The following is a 24,456-nucleotide window of genomic DNA, read 5'->3' on the forward strand; positions in this document are numbered from 1 at the left end:
GTGTTTATTCCAGTTTATTCTGGTTTGAATTTTTGTGAAGTGTGGTTTTAAGAGACTGCTCTGGGAGCTTGTAAAGTGGCAAATGAGTGAAGGGAATGCTGATGTCTCTCTCAAGAAGGCTGTTACATATTTTGTGTCTTCTGGGTGTGCTGTCACTGCTTATGGATCAGCAGGCAAGGGGAGCAATAACCTTGTAATCCCTAGGGTTCCATCTGTGCTCACGTTTTTCAGCATTATCCTGAACAAATTTCATAGGGATGCCGAGAGGAGTCCTCCTGTCCTTAATCTCTTCTTGCTTCTCTCTTTTCCCCTGGCTCCTTTGTAAATTGAGTGGGAGGTTTTCAGACTTTGGTTTGAGCCTCCCTTTAATTCTTCTTTTCCTCCTTCACAGAGACTCACATGGTCCCAACACAATCTGAAGGGGTTGTCTTGCTAGGTAGTCCAAGAGAGTCAGTCCTCTTCTAGCAGGAAAGCAACCTGTACAGACTCCAGAGATGGTTCCAGTTCTGCCCAGTTCTTTGATCCAGGAGAACCAAAGGCTTAGCATGATAGCATTTCTTCTGTAGCTGAATTAGCAGCTCCAGTCCTGCGGAAATAGTTTGGATGGACCAAGTGCTATAACAAACTGTACAAAAAAAGGAAATGCTGGTTTTGGAATGATTTAATCGCTTCAAAAAAAACCCAAAACCTTTTCTCCCCAATGCAGAACTAAACCCAAACCTTTCAGAGTGCTTTGTGAAAGAGGAACTGGAGGGGTTTTGTCTGGGGGGGCAGGCGGGGTGCCCGTGCGCTGGCCTGCTGATTCAAGGCATGTTGGTTGGGTGAATGGTTGCCTGGGAGCTCTGGACATTGGAACTGCTGAGATGCCCCAAACTGCTCAAAATTTGTGTACTTGGAATCAGAAGCTCCCAGGGTCTCCCAGGCTTTCCGTCAGCATGCCAGGCAGGTTGCCAAGTAGCCTGAAAATTTGGGAGGCGAGTTGCCAAGCTCTTGGCTCCCTTTCAAATGGGCTGCTGAACAGCTGGGAATCTGGATGCCTGGGCTTCTCAGCAGCCCACCATGATAGTTACTGAAGAGCCAGGCAGGGAAAAAAGGCTGGAATTTGTGGCACAAACCTGTCTGCTTTCCGTCAGACCTTGGTTGAAATTGAAACAAATCTGCCAGGTATTTTAGTTTTGACAGGCTGTCCTCACGTGATGACTTTTTTAATGTGATGACATCTAGTCATCTCTCATAACATTTTACTTCACGTGTCAAAATATTGTTTCACTGAAAATAATGTGTGTTTCAGTTTCATTGCTTTAGCATCATTATTCTTCTATGGAAGTTTCTTCCAAGGGTGCTCTGTGTGGATCAGTCTCTATTTTATAGTAGCTGCTGCCCAGATTTTGGATAGGGTCTCTCTTACCTCTCTGTAGTTGCATGTTGCATGGAGCAGACAGGATGCTTGTGTCAAAATCTGGCTGATTTAGTCTGTTGTTTGATCAGTAAAAGTTCATTATTGTATTTTTCTTGTAAGTACAATCAGAGAGAATTAAAGGGCCAGCTGCTGATTCAAGTGTACCTTGCTGGAGACATAAACCTAGAACAGGGAAAAAGGGGAGGAAGCTTCCAGTTTGTACAAGACTGAAGTAATGGGTTAGCTTGAATGTTACATAATTAAGTGCTGACATTCATCCCTTGAAATGAAGTGATTTAAATCCTAATTTTACAAATGCTTTTCAGTCTAAAAAGAGTTTTTCCTTCTTATGTTTGCAGGCCTCGGAGTAGAGGAAAAACTGCAGTGGAGGATGAAGACAGTATGGATGGTTTGGAGGCAGCAGAAACAGAAAACACTGTGGAAACAGGTACTGAGAATATAGTGCTGATGCTCTCTGGGTATTGCTTCTCTCTCAGAAATGCATTTAGTTATGCAGGACTTTGGTAGACAAGAAATAGTTCTTCCATTTTGTAGTACAAGATGTGCCATTTGGGCAGAATTAAAAGGAAAAAACCTTGGTATTTAAACTTATATTAATTTAAAGCTATTGAAGCTATTATTTTTAAATAGTGTAATGGGAATCTCTTTGTAGTGTAGATATGTAGAGGTTCTTTTCCTACTTTTGCAAGGCTGTAGCTAAAAAAAATAAATGCTCTGAAGTGGCAGCTGCTGTTTTTGGATTACCTGCCAAAATACACTACTACTTATTGACCTGTATCTTCAGCTAACTGCAGCAGACTATATACCAAAGGGATAACCAGGATAACCAAATGCTAATGCTTCCTGCTGCTGCTTAGGAAACAGGATAAATCTCTCTTCTTGCTTTGGTAAATATTTGTTGTGGTGGTACCCAAATGCTTCAGTTACCAGAGGGAGCTCATTGTTCTGGACTGAGTACTGTTGAAACAGTTTGTGATTTCTGTTCTGGCAGTTCAGGAGCCTAAAGATGAGCCAACACATGAGATAAAGGCCATGGTGAAGAACTGTCATCTCCTTGCCAGGCACGTGTCTGTAGCCATTTCCCTGTTTTTAACCAGGGACCGAGTGCAGAACGATGAAACCCACCAAGAAAGATGATGTTGTGGCCACTTGGCAGAAGTTTGTTGGTTTGACAGAAAAAAGCCTTGAAAATGCTTAATGAAAATGGAGAGCTAAGGATTTATAAATTTAATTAGGTGGCCCTGTATGCGTAATGAAAGAAGTGGAAGGAAGCACAGAGACATGAGCAGCAGAAGCTGTTGGTCAGGGCAGGAATGGCATGAAGTGCCAGCTGAGTTAAGGGAGTTGTCCAGGTCTCTCAAAGCTGCTGAGTGGAGGGGGTGAAGTAGTGAAGCCCTTAAAGATGAAGACAAGGATCTGTGCTTAGTGCAGATGTATTTGGACAACAGATAGAGGACCTGAAAAGAGCCATTTTTGCAGCAGCATTTTTCATGGGCCATGCAGGAGCTTGGCTGCTGTGGTGAAAACCACAGAGGAGGAGGAGGCTGAAATTCTCCTGAGGATGGGCTTTGTGTGTGCTGGTGGCTTGCTTCTTCCTTGCTACATGTGGAATGATGCTGGGAAGTCTTTGTGCTTGTGACTCGAGACTTTGGGGGGGTGTCAGGAGTGTGTAGTTGCAGCTTGTGTTGAATTCAAGTGTTAATGGCATGTAGAGGGAGCCTAAATTAAAGCTTAATTCAGGGATCTTTCATTGTTTTATTCTGCCCCTTGGTTTTCTGCCCCTGCAAATAAAACTGCTGGTCGTAGTGAAACTTGGGTGATCTTTTGCAGCTTCTACCAGTAGGTAGTTACTAGTTAATAGACTAATAAATTAATATATAAATGAAAAAGTTGGAGCGGGTATTTGTGTGTAGAAAAACAGAGCAGGGTAAAGGATGACTAGTTCTAATTCTGTTATTACTCTGTTATGATGATGATGATGATGGTGATTACTCTTCCTATCCTATGTGATAGAAGCATTCTTATGAAAGTCAGTGAAGGGGGCAAAAAGCGTCCCCTTAAAGTGATAAGTTTTATATATTTTAAATATGTTTAGGAAAAGAAAAAAGACCCCAAAATAAATTTAAACCTAACAACTGGTACTCTACTGTGTAGGGAATTCAGTGATAGCTGTATTTCTTTTTTGCTTTTGTCATTTTTAACAAAGTTCCTCAACAGAAACCTGAGAGCAGTTTCTGATTCAGAAGAGAGAAGAACACATAATTATTTTAAGGCTCTGAGAGTGCATATAGATAAGTCTCTCCATTATCTTTCATCAGAATAATCCTGAGTGTCACAGGTGGCTGATACCCATTTCTGAAGGTGTGGGCAGTAGGAGCACTGTGATGGAAATCCCCATGGAACAAGACCTCCAGCAGTCTGGAAGTGAGGCACCATCACTTCAGTGCTGAGCCTAGGATGGATTTACAGACTGTGCTCCTCACTGAGAAGATGCCTAGTAAAAATACATATGTCTGAAATCCCATTTTTGCAGGGGAACAAAAATAGACTTGAAAGAGCATTATCATGTTGAGCAGTTTGATAGAGACAGAATCACAATTATGTTATTTTAAAAGCAGGGCACCATGTGACTTGCTAGAGGTTTAATCATATTATCTGAAAAGGCTGCTGCCTCTAAAACTTACTCTAAGCACTTACCTGAGCTAGCACAGAAGTGTAGGAGAAGGAATACTCTCAGTTTGTTGCTCTGTTTAAAACTGTTTATTAAATTGAAGGGTATTTCTATACTAGTTTATTAGTCTCTGCTTCAACTAGAAAAGGGTTTTGTTTTCTTTGCTTGCAAAGAGTGGTCTTGCCAGAAAATTTTTGCAGTAGTTGGCAAACCAAAACACAATATAGTGATATTAGAGAAGTTGAAATTAAATGTCTAAAGATCTTAACATGTGATTTGTGACATATTTTGAGTCTCTGGCTTCCTGGCTTCCTTTCCATTGTTTGAGTTGGACATTGAGAATAATCAGGAATTTTTTTACTGTGTGAAATTGGGACTCTGAGGTTGTTTCTGTTTTGTTTTATTTAATTAAGTTTTATAACATTAGAGAAGTCCATGTTATTGATGTTGTATTCAGTATAATGAGCTCTGCTTTTAGGGAAGGGAGCAATGCAGGAGGAGTAAGAACTCCCCTCTCAGGGAGGAAAAAAAGGATGTGCCCCATATAATCCCACCTAAGATAAAGAAATGTTTAGCAGCTGTCAAATCTTTTATGGGGAGAAAAAGCAAGGAGTGTGCAAGTACTAAACATTATTTCCATTTGTAATGTTGACACAAATACTTATTTAAATTTAAAAAAAAGGCAAAAATTCTTCCCAAAGGGGCTCTTTTGCAATGCTGAGGCGCAGTCATTTTAATTGCAGTACGGGAAACAAGTTACTGCCCTTCCCAAAATTCTGTAATCTCACATGTGAAGTGAGGCAGAGTTGGAAGCAGAGCAGGGTAAGCCGTGTGCTGCTCTGATCAGTTCAGTGTGGCTGCTTCTCCTGCCAACTGCAGCAATTCCTGAGCCCTGTCCCTTTTCTGCCAAGTACTAAGTTCCCTTTGGTGGAGATGAATTCTTAAGGACGGAAAGAGAGGAGGAGGGATTTGGAATTGGGGAAAGGAAATTCTGGAATTTGGAAAAAAAGAGCTGTTTGGAGCTAAGTAAACTTTTTTCCTGAAAAAAGGGTGTTGACAGCTGCTTCTACTGAATCAATAGATTTTCAGCTTCTTGTAAACCTCAGGACAGACTCCTTTCATTTACCCACCAGCCCTGTCTCTCTTGCTGATCCTTTGGCTCCTCACTTCATGTCTGTTCTGCTCTTCAGCTTTGTATTTGTCTTTCCAGCTGTCTGCTCCTTTTTCTTCACTGTGGTTCTCCCAGTGATGTTGCACTGGTGTTTCTCTATCCAGCTGATGTTGTGGTTACCCATTCTTCCCATCATTTCGGCACCACAGCATTGTAGCATGGTTAAGGATGGCTGGGACCTCTGGGGATCTTCTGCTCCACAGCCCTGCTCCAGCAAGGTCACCTGGACCATGTCCAGGCAGCTTTTATCTCCAAGGGCTGAGGCTCCACAACCTGCCCTGCACAATCTATGCCAGTGTTCAGGCACCCTCACAGTAAAAATGGATTTCCTGATGTTCAGAGGGAGCTTCCTGTGTTTTTGTTTGTGCCTGGTGCCTCTGGTCCTGTCAAACCTTCCAGCTGTCAACACCTTCCACCTTTCTGGTTATCAGTAAAACACTGTTTGCTGCAAAATGCTGTGTTCCCCTCTGGATCCTCTTGTGCTGTTCCTCTCTGGAAGAACAGTTTTCTTCTGATGAGTGAGTGTCTCATGGCCAAGAATATGCAAACCAGAAAATTCTGGAAAGCATGGGGCTTTGTGCACAGGGATATATGCAAATATAAAACTGCTAATCCAAAGAAAGAAATAATACACCAAGAAGCTCCTGATAAGCTTTCTGTAGGTTTGGTAGCCCTTTTGCTACTAATGAAGACTTGGCTTGGCTTCTGTTTCTTTTCCCCATCTTCTGTTAGTTTCAGCAGGTTTCTGTACTTGATATTTTCTTGGCTCTGCATTTAAGTTGAAACTGAATTCTCTGTGTTAATTATCTGATTATTCCCCCCCCTTTTTTTTTCTTTTGGAGAACACTTGTGAAATATCCCAACTCATTCTAGGGTCTGTAATTCTTCCTGTCTGTGTCCCACCATAAAGGTATTGAGATTCAGATCTGGGAGAAATGCAATAAAATAAGTTTATTTGAACTGCTGAGTCTCTTGGGTTAGGTATTTATTTTGTTAGCTATCCATACCATGTCAACCAGCCCTTACAGCAGTGCTTTCTACCAGACCCTCAACTCCCCATGGTGTTCAGAGGCCTCTAATAATACATAAAAGAACCTGGATGATTTTATCAACCAGTAGTTCCTTATCTACATTATTGTTGTTAGTAACATTTTTATCAGACCCAGTGACGTTGCCTGGCCAGTTCATTTCTTGTTGGACTTCACATTAACTTCCTGATGATGAGGCTTCCTCTGACCAGACTCATTTGTCTCTGGGCAAAGCACTGGAGAACCAGAAACAAACACTTCTCAGTGGAGGAAAGTTATTCATGCAGAAGTTGCCAGGGATTTTTGGACTAAGTCAGAATCTCATCAGCTTTGAAGCAGCCTGAAAAGCACTTTCCTAGAGGAAAAAAATTCTGCAATATCCTGCTTATTAAAGGAAGTACAGGCATCCTTTTGCAATCTGTGAACCATACTGAGTACAGCCTCTCATTGAAGCAAAGTAAAACACACCTGAGAGCAAGTCCTGGTCTGGGTGAATTGATGGCAAAAACTCTTGGCAGTGTGTTTTAATACCAAAATCCAGTTTTAAAATCCAGACCCTTTGGCCTCATCATTACCACCCATTCCTTCTCAAATTAATGAAGGGGAGAATTAACACCACTGAGGGCTTTCTTGTAGATTGAACTTGGCCATACAATTTGTGGCAAATTCATGCTTAGAAGTGCACTTAAATATTTTTAAGGCAACTAATATTCTATGTACTCATTAGAAAAGGAGTAATTTCTTCTTTCTTATGCTCCTAACTCTTACCTGCTCAGCCACTGGAAAAATTAGCAGAACTGAAGCATGTTGTTATAATTATTATAAGCATCTTATTATTTTTGCTTTATATTCTGGTAATTTGTTTGTAATGAGGAAAGCAAACAAAAGAGGAGGTTACTTGATATTTGCATTTAAATCATTACAGGCTTACTCAATAATACCATTTATCATCATGCACACTTAAAATGGGCCATTTAGAAAAATCTGATTTTTTTGCCTTCTGACTGATACCTCTGTCTCAGGTGTTTTGAGAGCTGGTGGAATCTGTTAATTCCAAATCAATTTTAACCTCACTGAGTTTTGCATTCTGGGAAGTTATTTCTGAAATGCAACTTTTCTGGTTTTGGTTATCTATTCAATAGTGGTTTTGTAGTTTTGTTATCAAACTAATACTTTGTTAAAGGTAATCCAACAGGTTTTGAAAGTTTTCCAAGACTTAGAATTTTCCTCTTCTCCATTACCTTGATGTTTAACTCTGCTGCTGTGTCATGAGTGATGTGATGGAAGATCTACATGGCCATTACCAGTCAAATACACTGAAATAGTTGTATGTGCTTTGTGTGGCTCATGCTCTTCTCTCACTGGAAAGAGAGACTGCTCTGTGTTTGTTTTAGTTCATAGAATCACAGAATGGTCTAGGTTGGAAGGAACCTCACAGATCATCTTGTTCCATCCCTTCTGCCATGAGCAAGAACCACTTGCTAATTCTGTAGACCTGTCTTAATTTTTATTACAGTGATGCTGTGTTGAGGCTGACTCTTCATTTGGGTAAAAGAAATAGAAGGGAAATTCACTGATGATGAATTAAAATCACAGTATAAATCAGACTGATGTTGGAGTCCCACAAACACCTACCCTGGTAGCTCTTTTCTAGGTCAGGTTCAAAGGGGAAGAGCGTAGTGGGTAAAATGAACTTATTTAGGATAATAAAAGATGTACTTATTAAATGACTCTTAATTCAGTAGTAGTTCATGTAAAAGAACATGCAGGGCAAAATTACCATCCTGCTTTTATGTAAACAAAAATCACTCTCAAATAGCTTTTGCTACCTGAGCAAGTGGTGCTTCAGTTCTGAGAATTGCAGAAGCTTTCATAAGTCAAAGAGAGAAGGAAATTCTAGGAATTACTGGCAAAGGGGTAAGTGGAATGAAGCATCAGCGAGGGTTTTTTTTTCTCTTTTTACTGTTGCTTTATAAACCCTTGGCATGTTAAATGCCACGTGCAGTTCTGCTTTGCCTTCTCCAAAAGGATGAGCTGTAATTGGGGAAGTACAGGAAAGGCCAACAAGTATGACAAGAAGTAAGTAATAGCTCCTCTGTAGGGATCAGTTAAGGTAAAACCTTCAATCTGAAGTGATTTCACTGAGGAGGAATGTAATAGGGTCCAAAAAATGATGAGTGGTATGGAGAAAATGGACAGGGCACAATGACTCATTTTGTTTTGCAGCACAGAAATTAGGGGACGTCAGGTGGTGTTCATAGAGTACAGGGGCAGGTGCATTTACACTCAGCATCTACTGCAATTACAGAATTCATTGTTCCTGGATGCTTTGGGCATGAACAACTTGATATGGGTTTCAAGAAGACCTAAACAAATTCGTGGAAAAATAATCAGATGAGTGCTGTTGAATACCACTCCAGCTTAGGAAGGTCCTCAGTCATGGAGGTTCCATGTTATGGTTATCCATAATATGGTTTCATGGTTTTCAGTTGATCAAAATTACAGTTTTAATGGTCCTACATTGAGAATCTTGGTCCTACATTGAGAATCTTGGTTTTATTCTATAACTAATACAAAATTTTCTGTACAAAATGTATTTAACAGTTAAGAGCTTATTTGAATGAGAGGTATCAAAATATCCAGTGGAATGTACAGAATAAGAATAACTGCAGGTTTTCTTCTCATCTCTGTCTAACACCTGTTGCAGTATCTAGATCAGAGAATTATAGAATAGTTTGGATTGGAAAAGACCTTAAAGATCATTCAGTTCCAACCCTCCTGCCATGGACAGAGACACATAGACCACATCTCATCCCTGGCCTTGAGCACTTCCAGGGATGGGACATCCCCAGCTTCTGTGGGCACCCTGTGCCAGAGTCTCACCACCCTCACAGGGAGAATTATTTTCTAATAGTTATCTAAAACCACCCTCCTTTAGATTATGGTAAAAGATTTCTGCACCTAAGGGATCTGTGCATGTGACTTCCTCAGCCACTGGCAGGAGAGGTGATGTTGCTGTCAAATTGTGTCGAGAGCAGTAACAGAATTGTGAACTCTTGAGTAGTGGAAACTTGTTTTGTTCCTAAAACAGTGAGTGAAACTTGCTAATTATAGTACTGGGTATTGTCATGGTTTATCCCAGCTGTCTGCTGAGTACCACACAGGTGCCCCCTCACTCTCTGCCCCAGGGGGCAGGGAGGAGAACTGGATCAAGGTAAAACCCCAGGGTTGAGATTAGAACAGTGGTGAGCCCCTGGCACAGGTTGCCCAGAGAAGCTGTGGCTGCCCCATCCCCCTGAGTGTTCAAGGATGGGTTGGATGAGGTTCTGAGCAACCTGGTCTAGTGAAAGGTGTCCCTGCTCATGGCAGGAGGTTGGAATTGGATGATCTTTAAGGTCCCTTTCAAGTCAAACCATTCTGTGATCTACTGAGCATGGTGTTCTATGGTTTGGAGTATCCCTCTGGCCAGCTGCGGTCAGCTGTCCTGGCCATGCCATGCCCTGGATAATTTTTGCATCTCTTTGCTAGCAGAGCATGGGAAACTGAAGAGTCCTTGCTTTAGAGTAAACATTGTTTAGCAACAACTAAAACATCAGTGTGTTACCAAAATGAAATCTCATCCTAAATCCAAAACACCCGATACTAAAAAGAAAATTGACTATGCTAGCCAAACCCAGGACAGGTAGGCATTTTAAATTTGTAGTTTGCATTCCCTTATTTTAAGGTTTCTTTTCATACTGGTGCTACACTGACCTGGTTTTTATCTGTCAAAACTCCTGGAGCATTTTGGTGTGTTTGTAGTTCTGCAGACCCCTATGGGGCTGTGTAAAACACCTGGTCCCATTGGCTGTTTCTTGACACAGCATTACTCCTTCCTCATGCAAAAATAGCTGTGGCTGCCTTCAAAAGCTCTTTATTCTCTCTCTCAGAACATCTTGGTAGGCAACAGTTGAGACCCCTGGGATCTCCCTGCTGTGTTTGGTGATCTTGGTATTTTCCAGCCTGCAATACTTCCTGTTCTTAGTGAAAGTTTTGGAAGCTCATGACATGTGCTTCATTGTCTGCCTAATCAGTAGGTCTGACAGTAAAGTAGTTAAATAGTCAACCTGCTGCACCTAAATATTAATTTAGTAGTAGCATATTAATTTTATGTTTATGACAGCTCTTTGGGTATTTTTTGTGGTTTCTTTTTTTAAGCTTCACTTCATAATGAGTATTATAATATTTTAAATACTTTTTTTCTGGTGGAACTCTTACAGTATTTTTAGGTTTTGACTTGACTGCTAGTTTCTGAGTATGTAGAAGAAAACTTTTTTGGATATGCTGATGTCTGTCCTTTGCCTGATTGCCACAGCAGAGCCCACACATACATCTTATTTTGCTTTATGTTTACCCACATAGCTTGTAAAATAGGGCCTTGTGATTGCAAGAAAACGGAAAAGGGTTGTTTGTAAAGAAACAAAAGAACATTTAAGATCTTAAGTTGGTGTTGCTTCATCACATCCCCAGCGAAAGCTGTGATCATGTAATAAAATCCCAGCCATCCTCGGTTTCCTGCTTTCCACAAGCCCTGCCACAGGGGGGGCTTACAAAAACCAGGGCTTCCCTCCTGAGCCTGCATGTCCCATGTGTGTCTCACATGGAGAGAGGGTTCCAAGGGCTCTGAAGATAGAGCAGGAAACCAGGAAATTAGCAGCACAATTATTACTCAGAGTGTTGTAAATCTCTACATAAGACATGTAAATAAGGATACCAGCTACTGTTAGGAAGGTGGGTAGTCAACATAATCAGCTGGGGGTGCTGTGTGTTGTTTGTTATTTTCTTCGAGTGTTCTCTGTATTCTGCTCTATAAAGGGAAATAAAAATAATAAGAAATCTTTGAACCTTTTTGAAGTGTTTTTCTCCTCCTTTAAAAAACCCAAATTAAAACTTGAATAGTGCAAAAGCTAAGGATTGTCTTTTCACCACTGTATATGTATTACTGAAGTAAATGTGATGGAAATGTTAATTAAAAGACAAATTTAATACACATGCTATAAATCTTAATAGTCCCAGTGACTTCCCTGCATATCTGTCCCTGTCAATGTTAGGCAATTTGATTTTTTTCCCTTGTATTTCATGTCTCCATTCTCGGAGATGCTCAAAAACCATCTGGGCAGCTGACTCTGGTGGCTCAGCTTGACAAGGACAAGGTGGCTCTGGGCTGCCTTCCAGCCTCAACCAGATGTGATTCTGTGAGTTACCCAGGTTGGATAGCATGTGGAAGTTTCAAGCCTTTTGATGGCCCATATGGACAGGAACTTTAGTCCTTGTACTTTTGGGGTTTTTTTAATAGGAAAAGTAAGCTTTTCTGTCCTCAGCAGCCTGGTGAGAAAGAACTATGAATATGATTGTATTCAAGTAATAAAAATACTTTAAGTGCAGTGTTTCCTAGTATTTTCCTAAAGTTTCAGTAAAGGATAATGACATTAAAAAATAGCTTAGAAACACTGGGGAATTGTACAACTAGGTTTTTTTAAATCTCGGTCTCCCCACTAACTCACTATACATAGGCAAGACCTTCATTGTGCCAGAAACAATCATGAAAAGAGGATGCAAAATAAAGTACATATGAATCTGCAAATGAGCTTCCCATTTATTAATCATCCATGAGTCCTTCATTCCCAGTAGCTTCAAAGTCAAAAGCCATAACCAAATCTGGTGATGTTCATTAAACATACTGTGCCAGGTGCTTCCAAGAACATCTCTGAGTTGTATCTGAGATGTCTCCTTGCCAGGCCACTGCTGGGATCCATCTTCTAGGAATTTGACTCATGAAATGCATGAAGTGCTCCTGTTCTTCCTTCATCTTCTGCAGGAAAACTTTCACAAAGTTATTTTCACAAGTAACACACAAAATTTTCATGCTGTTTAGTGAGCGCCGTGTTTTCAGTCTTCCAATGGCATATTGAGGCGCAGTTTGCTTTATTGCAGAAACAGCAACTGAGATGTTGTTTGTCTCATTTAGTATAATTTGGGTCCCTGCTTCTCTGGAGAAGCAAACAGCAGGGGAAATGCACCATAAGGATGTAAGCTCATATAGTTGTCATGTGTAGTGAAACAATCTGTGTCTTCTCACAGAGCCCAGAGTTCCTGGGAGTGAGTGAGAGCGCCCCTGAACTTGGCCTTCCCAGTGTGCTGGGTGCCCAGTAATGGTAATGAGCTGAAAGCTGGCACAGAGTAAATGGCTTTTTTCCTTTACTTGATTGAAAGTTTCAGCAGGCACACAGTCAAGCCAGAGTTCCTTTTGCACAGTTTAACTAGGTTAAAGAAAGTGGCCAAGATGGATCAGAGCAGGGCCAGGGTTTCCGGTGGTCTTCCTGGAGCACTTCAGGCGTGGATGTCCTGGGCTGTGCTGTGGGTTTTGTTCTGAGTGCTTTGGCGTCTGCCTGTCTTCTAGGTGTTTATGTTTTGCTCTCTTCATTGAGGTTGCATTTAGAAATTTGGGGGTTACTGGCACAAGGTTGTCCTTTGGATCCAGCATTCTTGGAAACGCATTGCAGACCATTCTGAATGGCTCTGCTGGACACTGCCTGCTTCGGGAATCTTCATCCAGGAAACATCCAGGGATGTTTGTTCAGATGTGCCAAAAACTGAGGGTGTGGGGTTTGGGTTTATCTTGCTTTGTTTTCTGTACAGAGACATTTACATTGTTTTCTGTACAGATGCATTCCCATGGGGATATTTATTTAGTGTCAAATCATGATCCAGCATGTTTTTTCAGAATAGGTTGGTGAAAGGGATTTAGCACAAGCTATTGGAATTTTGGACAGGTAGTCACTTTTGAGTGTTTCAGATGTCCAAAAAACATTTCAGATGTATGTTACTGACTGAGTTGTTTAACTGAAGTAGGAGATTGAGTTTCAATTTACACCAACTCAGATAAATACTTGGAACACTCAGTCATAACCAGGAATTTTTTTTTTTCTTTAATGTTGTGTTTCTTGTCACTATGGTTTGAGGTGTTTACTGGGGGTTTTAAATGTTATACATTGTCTTCCTAAATGAGTTCACTTTAGGTTAAAGAAAAATCTTATTTCAAATCTCTGTGCATGAAACAAGACAGATTTCCCATTTTCCATGTGCTGTAGTAGGCATATGATTTCAGTATTTCAGACCAGGCTGCACAGTTTTACGTTCTGAGAATTTTCCTCTCTTTTCTTGGTTTTATTTATAAGATTAAAGCTTGCAGCAGGTTTTTATGCGTGCCCACCCATGTGGCAGATTCTTCTACCCTTTCATTTCTACACTTGTCATTTATCCTTTGCAATATTTAATTATATTTTGACATGTATGTTAATTTTTTAAAAAATGTGAATGTATCTTCTGCTGAAGTTTTCTAAATAATCTACTGCTTTACTCTTACTGGACTTCTTTGCAAGAGCTCTATGTCCTGGCCTCTGAGCTCAAACCCATGTTCACTGGGAATTTTGAAGGGGACCAAAATGGCACTGCTGTGAGACAGATCTAGAAGCCATGGACATAGGCAGGATGAGGCGCATGTATCTTAAGCTGGATGTGTTAAAGCACATCTGTCAGAGTCTTGTGATTTTTATGTTGCTTAGGTTTCAAAATCAAAGTACAGAGAAGTGCAGAAACACCAAATTCTGTTGCTGTACAGCCTTGAACCTCGCTCTGTGCATTCTGGTGCACTTGGAGCAGCACTTTTCCATGTCCTTCTGGTAAATCCCTGACTCACTCCGAGCAAAGGGGGAAACGATTGGGCAGAGGATTTAAAGTTGCACAGACAGTGGCAACTTCATATTTAGTGTTTTAGAGTAAAACCAAACTTGCTAGTCAAATCTAGCATTGTCAGCTATAGAGGTACGTATTTTTCTGACTAGCAACTAAGGTAATTAAAGGTATGCTAAAAAAATGGGTTATTTTCCTTTAGTTCAGAATGAAGTTTAAGCTGCCATAAACCGCGTCCTTCATTCCTTCAACTCCTCAACCCTGTGCCAGCATAGTTAGTTTAACCAGGAATGAATTTGCAGGGAATTGAACAAATTTAAAGGTAATAGGGGAAGAAAAAAGGTTTAATATACCCCAGAGTGGCATGCTCACTGTGATGTTTCTTCAGGGCTGACAGCAGGTACATGAGAGATGTGGGGAGAATGGGAATGCCTAAAACTCCAGCCTTTGTATGAAATTTGTCACTGAACAGCTCTCCCCTTGTCCCATTCCTTGTTGCTATTGTACAGCTTTAGTTCACAGGGGTACTTTGTGTGATGGAAATCATGTTGTAAGCATCCAGTTCCACGTTTTAGCTAGATGTGGTAATTTCCTATTCTTCTAATTTTGTTGTGTGGCAGAAGATATTTACATGGATTAACCTGTCTGTAAATAAAATGGATGTTTTCTGCGCAAGGCAAAGCTTCCAGATGCAGATAAAATTTTAAATATTTTCCTTTTTGTATTTTTTTTTTTTTACCCAGAAGTCAAAGAACAGTCTGCAGAAGAGGATGCCCAGACAGAAGTGGAGAGCACCAAGCAGCTAACACCAGTCCTTCAGCACTCCGTGTCCGAGGAATCCGCGAGCTCCACCGCCTCCGTGGGTGTGGAAGCCAAAACCAGGTGAGTGAAAGAGCAAGGAGGAGGTGGCTGCTGAGTCAGGGGCAGGGCTGGGGCTGGGGCTCTGGGGTGCAGAGTGCTCGGGGCACAAGGCTGGGACTCGCTGTCACTGCTTTGAAGTTTGGGGCTGTGCTTTAATTGGCGCACTGGGAGATCAAGGTGAGAAGCGCGTTCTGTGAGTGCTGTCCTCCCAGTGCTCTGGGAAAGCCTTGAGTTACAGCTGGGTAAATGAAAGGAGGCATAAGTGATAGGAGATAAAATGTGATTACTGAAGCTTTCCTGCTGTGTAGGAAATGGTGTATTAGCAAATTTATATTAAGTTGTTTTTTGATGTTGCAGCTTGTACGAGTGTATTTTCAGGAACAAAGTAAACCAAATCTCCTGCCATGTCTTCTTGTTTTGGAATTTATAACAGAGAAAATAACGTTTGTATTTTTTTAACTTTTTATTAATACAAATTAACCTAAAAGCAGTGAAAGTATTAATTATGTTACATGAGGGAAACCAGAGCACGCTGTCTGTGATCACTGTTGAAATGGTGTCACACAATTCTAGAGACCTTCTCCGGTGAAGCTCTGATAAGAGCTTCTAACCCAGTTGCAGGTGTCTCTTGCTGCAGAAGGTGCTGTTACCAGCTACCAGACAGTTGCAGGTGTAATTATATTTTGACAGACTTGGAGAGAATTGTCGTCATCATTTCTCTTCCTCCTAATCCAACACAGAGCATATTTTCTGTGCACAAAAAATTACTTAATCTACTTGATGCATATATAATTTTCATGCTTTACATGCTCACAAACCTCTTAGATTCCAAGAGCTACTTTCCTTTTTACAGAAAATTCAGTTAAATAGTTCTTGTGCATATACCTGAGTGAAATACATAAAAATTTCTGTTCTTGATAGAATTTTCCAAGGCTGAGATTAAATTGCACTAAATACGTAGAGCAGCTTGAACTGAGCAGCTGTTTTGCTTCATTATTTGACCCTGTTTTGGATAATTTGCAAAAATTTTAGTGCTGTTTCATCTACTCTGTTCTTCTCAAGGTTACTTTTTTTGCTGTTATCATGAATATTTGATTACACCACTTTCAATAGCCATAGACTTGTTTCTTAAAAGCTGGACAACAGTCTCCTGGAAAAACTTTGGCCTGGTTCTGAGCCAGCCCTTATTTGGCCTCAACTTATTCTTCCTTCCAACTGAAAGTGTTGACTTTGATCAGTCAGGATGGAATGGCTATTATGTGCTCATTGCTTTGGCTGATCAAAGTATTAAAAGGCTGAGTACTATTAATTTTTAATTAAAATAATACTGATCAGACATTGTCTCTGACATTTTGGAAAGAAATGTATTGAGGAGATATGAAACTGTTAATTTGGAATCAGAGGGTTTCTTTGACCCCAGATAATTTTGATTTCAAACTTAGATGCAGAATGGGAGTTAGTTGTAGAAGTCATTGATGTCCTCATAATGGTGGAAAAACCCCAGATGTCAGAGTATCTGTGGAAGTGTTTCTTGAAAAAAGCCTCTTCTGATCTGTGCTGTTTGATTAATCATTTGTGTCATGGTCTGTGTAGTGCTGCCACTGACATTGTATCATGCAGGGGCTGGGGACTGAATTCTGGGTGCTTGACTATGTTTTTGTAGGAGAAATACAGTGTGTAAAATAACAGACTCTGCTAATGCTTGTGTAATGACTGGAGGAAGTGTATCAAGATTTAGGATAAAGTGTGACTCCACAGTGCCTTAAAGTGTTACTTGGGGAAGTAGTTTTAAGGCTGATTTCCAAATAATTCATACTCATCAGCTTCATCTCTTCCTTGGTAAGCTTTTCTGTTTTATAATGTAAGTAACTTCCACTTTCTAATAAAATGGAAGAGTTGGTATATTTAAAAATAGCTTTAGATATGTAAGACATAGGAGCATTATGAGAGTATATCATAACAGACAGAGCAGAAATTGCCTAGAAGACAGAAAAGAATCCAAGTTTCCACAAGAAATAGATAAAGGTGTAGGTGGAGCTGCCTTTGCATTGCTTTTTCAGAGTTCAGTATAAGAAAATTCTGTGTTTCTGTCTTTGGTAGTGAAGATAAAGCAATTAGAGAAGCACAGGACAGGGTGTAAAATAAAGTCTTTTCCATGAAAAAATTAAATAATTTGCTACTACAAACCAGTGATTTTAACATAGTAGGACATGTCAGAACTAGGATGGGAATTTCAGTAGCTGAGAGATTAGCCAGAATTTGGCTTGTGTGGTATTTCTCTCTGGATCATTCCCGAGACTGCAGCTAAATAAAAACATTCAAGAGAAAGGCGAGAGAGCTGGTAAATTTTGGAACCTTCCTGAGGTGGGATATGGGAAACCAAGAAAACTACTGACAGCGAGTGGGATTGGGGCAGGGAATTTAAATAAGATTCAGGATTAGTGCTCAGAAAGCAATGTGTTAAAACCCCATTGAAATAAAGAGAGTCTGAGCCATACTGGGCTAGGGAGGCTGAAAGGGCTGAGGCGTGTGCTTGAAAGGAGTGAGTGAATTATTGACCACATGTGGGGAGGGGCAATAACATCAAGCAGAGATAAACTCCCAAGCCTGGCAGTGGCAGGAGTAACACTGCCAGCTCCTATATATCACGAGCATCATGGGTTTTGGAGCCTTTTCCTTTGGTTGTTCCCTTTTTTCTTTTTATAAGCCTTGTGAGAAGCTTCTGTCAGGCCGGGACTTATGGCTGAGTGGAATCCAGCTTCTTCCAAAGGAATCTGCTGCCTTGGTTTGTGCTGCCTGCAGAGAGCAGGGGAAGTGCAGCCCTTGGGGGAAGGCAGGGAGCCAGGAGCCGGCTGCGACTCAGAGCAGAGCCCACTTCCACCTTCCTCCTCTGGTTCCCACATTGGCAACCCCTGGCATTAAAAGCTGACGAGAATGGCCTAGAAACACAATTTCATAGAAGAACAAAACACCTTTTGATTCATTTTATTTTCTGTCTGCTCTCAGAGACTGTGAATTGCATTAATTGCATGTTTTCAGTCCTTTTGCCATAATCATGAAGACGGAACATTCTTAAAAAGTAGAAGCTGAGGTTTTCACACAGCTCTTTTTGATTTTGGTGCTTTGGCCTGCTTAAATATCTGCTCTTGTGAGATTGTTGCTAAAACTACAAAAAAACCCCCAAAGAACTGGCAAAACACCTTCCTGCTTTCTTGCTTCACTTGTAATTGGACAAAGCACGTAATTTTCATTCCAGACCAATTGCGCCATTCCCTGTTATTTTGTTGGCTGCTGCTGCTGAGATGAAATCTGGAGTGTGGAGATGGAGGGCTTGGGTGCTTTATTCCATCAAAAAGAAGTGGTTGGTGAACATCTGTAGATTGTGTGAACAAAGAAAATAGTGAAAAAAGTAGCAGTGAACTTCTTAATCTTTGTTCCTTTTTTTTTAATTATTATTTAAATAAACTTAAAGCACATTACAAAATTTGTAACAGAGCAACACTCAGTATAAGAAGAAATTGTGAAGTGGCAGAGAGTATACAGAATAGGATTATTCTGGATAGAATAATACTGCAGTGATGGAAGAAGGAGGTTAGATAAAATCTCTAGGAAGGAGGAAGTTAGATAAAATTTAATAATAAAACATGTTTAAAAATTTGTTGAACTTTTAAAGTCAAGCAGATGTTTTGAGGAGATACCAGTATTAAGATTAATTTTGAAACTGATTATTCCTTTTTATGAACATGCACTCTGATACAGTTTGTAGTTTTACGAGAATGTTTTTCTCCAAGGATAGTTTCTGCAGAGAATGGACATTATGCATGACACAGGGCATTTGAAGCCATTGCAGAGTTTTGCCTTTACATTTCCAGCTCTAGATCCATATAAGCATTTATAAGGTCTTCCTGTGGAGCCAGTGATTTACATCTGGAAAGAGGACATAGCCTTCCTTTGTCTTCCAAACTGAAGTACTACTTCAGCATTATATTAATGACCAGTCTAACCCAGAGTGGAATTACTGATTTGGCTAGCAGGGCACAAATAAAGACTAGGACCACACACTGAAAAATGAGAAAAAAAGTTTAATATTTACTGGTTTTCCATCCTGTTTGTTCATGCATTATTAGGGAAATGGTCTCAAGAAGAATTCTGTGAGGAATCATTGTTAAAGCAACTTTTCCTTGAATTTATAGGACAGGAAGGAACCTTTGGAACTCATCTAGTTTATCTCCTTTTCCAAGGCAGTTATCTACAGCTGTCATTCCTGACACAAGCTGACATAAACTGCTCTTAAATCTTCCAGTAATAAAAGCTCTATATCTTCCCTAAACAGTCCCTTCCAGTCTCTTCTTTGTTTTTACTGTTGGAACCACTTTGCTCACATCTAACACACATTCTCCTCATCCTGGGTTTATTCCATTGCTACTCGTACCATCTGCCAAGGATAATGGAGGACAGCTTTGTGCAAAAGTCTCTCATTTATTTCCCCAGCATGCTTTACCTCGTAACAGAAATCCCAAATTTGTTCCTACTTTCTTTGTAGATGATGTTTTCTTGAGCTCAGATCCTTCTTGCTGGTTTTAGTTTTCTCCAGATGGTCTGTGTCTTTCTCAGAGCACAGAAGGCGTGTCACACAAATGGGGCCAAAGAAGGGTTTCACAGGCAGCCAAAATCCTGCCTTTTGCTTAGGCTGAACAATTGCCATTGTGGCCATAATGTGTTTAATGCTCTCATGTAGGACTTGTGCCTCATGGGATTTGACACCATAATCAATGACATTCATGGCTGGGCCTTGAAGTTGCACAGACCTTTGCTCTATGATTTAATCTGTTCTCTAGGAAGATCCAGCCACAGAAACCATGAAATGTCTCCTGTCCAGCCTGAGCAGATGCTCACAGGTGCTCCAGGTTTCTGGAGTCCCACTCTCAGCCTCTCACAGATGTTCTTATGCAGTTTTTCTGTCTCATCCCCATCCTAAAGCTGCATGTCTCCACCTGGCTCTGCCCTGCTTCTTACAAGTCCTGCACTGGTGAGCAGCAAGCTGGGCACTGGCAGGTCAGGTCTGATGCCTGGACAAGTTTTCTGTCCTCTGGGAGATGGCAGATAGACAGAAGCACCCCATGGCTGGCAGTCTGTCAGGCCGTGCTGCAGGGCAGTACTCACTGCAGCATGGGATGCCTGCTTTGTCAGGGATTGCACAGATTCAGGATATTCACAGACAGTGGTAATAGTCTGGGATCTTCTGTGTCAGTGTTTAGTGAATACAGCGTTTTCTCTCATTTCTTCCAAATATCGCCTCTTCCATTTGTTGGTTTGGTTTTTTTTTTTTGCCTCCAGCTTTCTTTGCCAGCTTCTTGGTTTATGTTGTTGGATGCTCATATTCCCATTTTCTTTGCTAATTCTAAATTGCTCATCAGTTTTAATCATTGTTTCAAGGTTCACTTAGTTGAGGTTTACTTTTCTTTGTCTCTTTGCCTAATGTGGAGTTTCCTTCCATCCATTTCGAGTGGCTTCTAGACAGGTGTTTGTTACACGGTATTTCTTCTCACCTTTTTGTCCATTTTCTTGTTCATTTCCTTGTCAGCTGTGACTGTTTTCTTCTTGCTTGCTTCCTTCAGCTGTCTGTGTGATTTGTGTTGTTTCCCACAGTCAGTAGTCTCATTTCTCCAGCACCTTCCATTTCCCTCACACAGCAAACTCTGTGTTGTGCCCTGCATTCCTTCCTTGCTTCCATACTGAGGCTGATGGAATGTACAAGCAATTTCAGTGGTAAAATCTGGACTCACAGCACCCCAGAGCTGTCGTTGCAGAGATGATCCCTGTGAGTGTCTGTGACCTTTGCCAGAAGGATGTTCATTCACAGGGAATGGATGGTGCATATGGAGTCTGCTTTCACTCTGGGACTGAGAGATTGGAGTGTGCTTAGTGAGGAGAGAATCTTTGTGCTCATAGCTTCAATGTGCTGAAGCTCTCCTGAAGCACATGAGCTCTGCTCTTGGTGAGGATAGAAGCATTTAGAGGAACAAATTTGGACTAATTTTCATAGGGTTACGGAAAGTCTAACTTCAGAAATGAATACAGTGGAACTCTAAATGTTTCACAGAAGAACAGAAGGGTTGATCAAAGATCTGAAGTGGAATCCAATTAAACAATTCAGGACCATTCAGTCTCTGAAAGTTGTTGGAGAAGGAAGATAAGCTTCAGAATCATAGATGGAGTAGGGAAGGTGGCTGTATCCTGTTTAGCTTCTTTTATTGCAAGAAGCTGAGGGTCATCAAATGAAACTTTAAAGGGTTACATGCAGAATAAAAGGAGGTGATTCTTTGTACAGCAGAGAGTTGTCTAGGGTGATACCCTTGCCAAAGGATGTGGTTTGCTGAGACTTTAGGTGTGGTCAAGAGCAGACTGGGCAAGTTCATGAAAGGGAAACTGAGAATGACTGTAGAGGATTCACAGTTAACAGGGAGGCCCTGAAGTGAATTTACTGGGGGCATGGATAACACCATGTCTGCCTCCTCTTTAATATCCCAGCACCTCTGCTTATCCAGCTTAGATGAAGCTTTCTTGAAAAACAGCTGTTTAAAGCTAGCTTGCTAAATGGTAAATCTCAGTAATTTTCAGATAGTAATAGCCTACTTAGTATTTGTATGAAGTTCCCTCCAAGAGAGGCTGGCACGTTTGTGTGAGTTGGGTGTGACTGTGGCTGTCCCAGCCCTGGAAGTGTTCAAGGCCAGCCTGGATGGGGCTTGGAGCAGCTTGTTGTAGTGGAAGGTGTCCCTGCCCTGGCAGGAGGGTTGGACCTGGATGATATTTAAGGTCCCTCCAACCCAAACCATTCTGTGTATTATGTTTTAATTACCAAGAGAGAGAATTTGGTTTGCGCAGACAGTACTTTCTAGGCACAGATGCATACTGAAGGTTGAAGCTACAGGACTTCTTATTCTTTGACTTTTATCCCTTAGAGGTGAAGATAACTCTCAGAATTGCACGAATTGCTACTTTTCAGGTACAATCAATTGCATTCTATCAGGGATTGTTATTTGAGAGAACAAGTCAGTTCACGTGGACCTTAAGGAATTATCTAGAGGGCCTTGGATTGGACCTCTAAATTCACTTTTTTCAGCACTGGGATTCTGGTAGCTCCTCTTGCATCTAGGGTATGTTAAACCCTAAGTGAACTTTAAATACTTGTTTAAATTAAAGCTGACACAATTCATGGTGAATAAGAATGTATTTTCTACGTTTTTAAATGTCAGTAAGATGTGTTGTTTTGGTTGTGTTGGGAGGGAAATGTTTTCTTTCTTTCAAATGAGAAGAGTATCATTAAGTTGATTATATGGCTGTAGAGCTCCAACTGTGCTGGTTTGAAGAAATTGGAAAGCAGTTATTGTCTAATGCACTTTAATTGCTTTGTATAAACTTTTAAAATTCTTCACCTGAAGTTCATATGAACTCTCTCCCTCCTCCCTTTTTTAAAAAGAATTATGCTGCATAAGTTAAATACTTACTTCAACCTCAAATCACTATAATAGTATAATAGTGTCAAACCACTTCACAATTTCAACTTGTTCTGTGATTCAGGTACGTATTGGAAAGAGATTGTGCATTAAGTACAGCTTTTAGCAGAGATTTTTTGCTCCTTTCTCTTTGTGGTGTCTATATTTGCCCTTTCCATCCTTGTCTGTCTTCATTCAGAAGGGTGATTTATTGGGTTGTTAATGCTGTATCAATGTGAAGCTGTTATGCCTCACCTGATGAGGTTTCTTCAGTAGTTTCCTTTCAAGCTTCGTTGTTATCAAGGTCCAGATATTTACAGAATATTTAGATGATGCTGAAAAGCTTCATCTGAATCTGAGTTTTAGATAAACTTTACCTCTGTGATAAACTTTACCTCTGTGAATTCACACTAATGCAAGATCCCTGGTATTGTTTCAAGTCCGAAATGTTTTTTTTAATTTCACTTAAAGTGCAGATTGCAGGTATTGATTTGAATTTACATAAATGATACAATGGTGGATCTTCACTAAGAAGAACACTTTGCTCTCGTTTTATGTTGTGTTATTTAAAGAGTAAAGGTATTTTGTGCATTAGCACAGCTTGGCAGAGCTAAATAAATAGTAGGTCCCCTGTAGCGTTCCATTTAGCCTTTTAGCATATGTTAAAACTACTAACAGGGTTAGGTGGAAGAAGAATTCTCAAGGCCAGTTCTCATCAGTCTGCTTTGGTAATTAGTACAAATGATGCTCTGAAGTTCTGTTTTGCTCCCAAGTACTCCATTTCACTGTGATGAGCTTAATTTTAATCGTGAAAAATAGATGTTAAAAACACTGTAAATTTCTGTAACAAGTAGTGTGTTAAAGAAACATCCTGAAGGCATTTCCAGGCCTTTAAAAACAAATTAGTAGCAAAAGTCACATAATAACCCTCTTCAGTTTCTTTTTCAACCCAAACCATGAATGAAAGAAATCTTGATGCTTTCCAAATTGGATTTCTTTTTAACTTTAGTGCAGTTGTTATCATGGTTAATGGCAGTAGTGATCACCTGCAACTGCTGAGGCAATGGCTATAGCTAGTGGATCTTATTGGAATTGCCATGCCTTGCATTTTCTCACGTGTAATCCATTGGTTTTTCCTGTTTAAACCTGGTTTTAACGTGGTTAATTGGAAAAGGTAAATGCACAGCAAAACTCCTTTGGTAATACCATTCCCACAGTAGGCTGGGAGGGATTTCAGAAAAGTTACAAGGTGAACATTCCTTGAGCTGAATCCAAGAGTTTGAATTTCTCCTGCTGTTGACAACCTCCCCTTTATCTCTGTGTGATGCTTGGATTCCCCTGTGCAGGCTCTCCTGAACGAAGGGCACCTTTAACTCCTCTCTGCAGAACAGGCGGCTGCAGGATTTCCTTTGGCCTGCCACCCTCTCCATTGAGTACTGAAAGGGTTGGATAACTTCAAGCATCTCACTGACAGACATGCTCAGCATAGGCCACTTGCTATCTTCCTTGGAAGGCAGTTGTTCCTGTGAGAATGAGGAAGGAGGATTTACTCCTCCAGCTGTATACATGGGGCTGTGGGGGCATGGCAGTGCCCCATATCACTGCAGTATGGGGTGCATTCTACCCATCTATGAAAAACAGTAAGTGACATACTGTTGAGGGTCACACAACCTCCCCTGGACACATCTGAAGATTTCCAGAAGCTGCACAGTGCTCATGTGGGCACAAGTGCACATCTGTGAGATATGGGCCACAGCATAAACAAAACATGTTTGCATGAGCCAGTCTGCACATCTGCTTGTTATCAAGGAGCCTTGGCTGACACAGGATTACCCAGTGCCATTTCCCAGCTCAGAAGGTTCCAGGAGGGGCCTCTGCTTATTCCTGGAAGTACAACTACAGGTGTTGGTAATCCTGATGCTAAGGCTTAATTCTGTTAAAAAATAATTTTGGGGGACTCTCAGTTTTACCTCAGTTCTCTGACTGAATATTTGCAAGCAAACCAGATGTTTCTTCTCCTCTGGTTGTGATTTAATATTGTGCAATTAGTTGCCCAATACTGCATGTGTTGAAATGAA

General features: G+C 40.7%; 1 protein-coding gene across 8 annotated transcripts in view; it reads left to right on the top strand.

Moving 5' to 3' along the window:
• The window catches only part of KMT2C (lysine methyltransferase 2C), a 190,834-nt gene that overhangs the window by 44,393 nt on the left and 121,985 nt on the right, over positions 1-24,456 (top strand). For all 8 annotated transcript variants that reach the window (XM_084218310.1, XM_084218311.1, XM_084218314.1 and 5 more), the window contains 2 exons: positions 1,759-1,847; positions 14,765-14,903. In XM_084218310.1, the coding sequence (XP_084074436.1) occupies positions 1,759-1,847; positions 14,765-14,903 (228 nt within the window). The remainder of the gene's footprint in view (positions 1-1,758; positions 1,848-14,764; positions 14,904-24,456) is intronic.

Source organism: Fringilla coelebs (genome assembly GCF_963513975.1).
Source record: "Fringilla coelebs genome assembly, chromosome: 1".
NCBI lineage: Eukaryota > Metazoa > Chordata > Aves > Passeriformes > Fringillidae > Fringilla > Fringilla coelebs.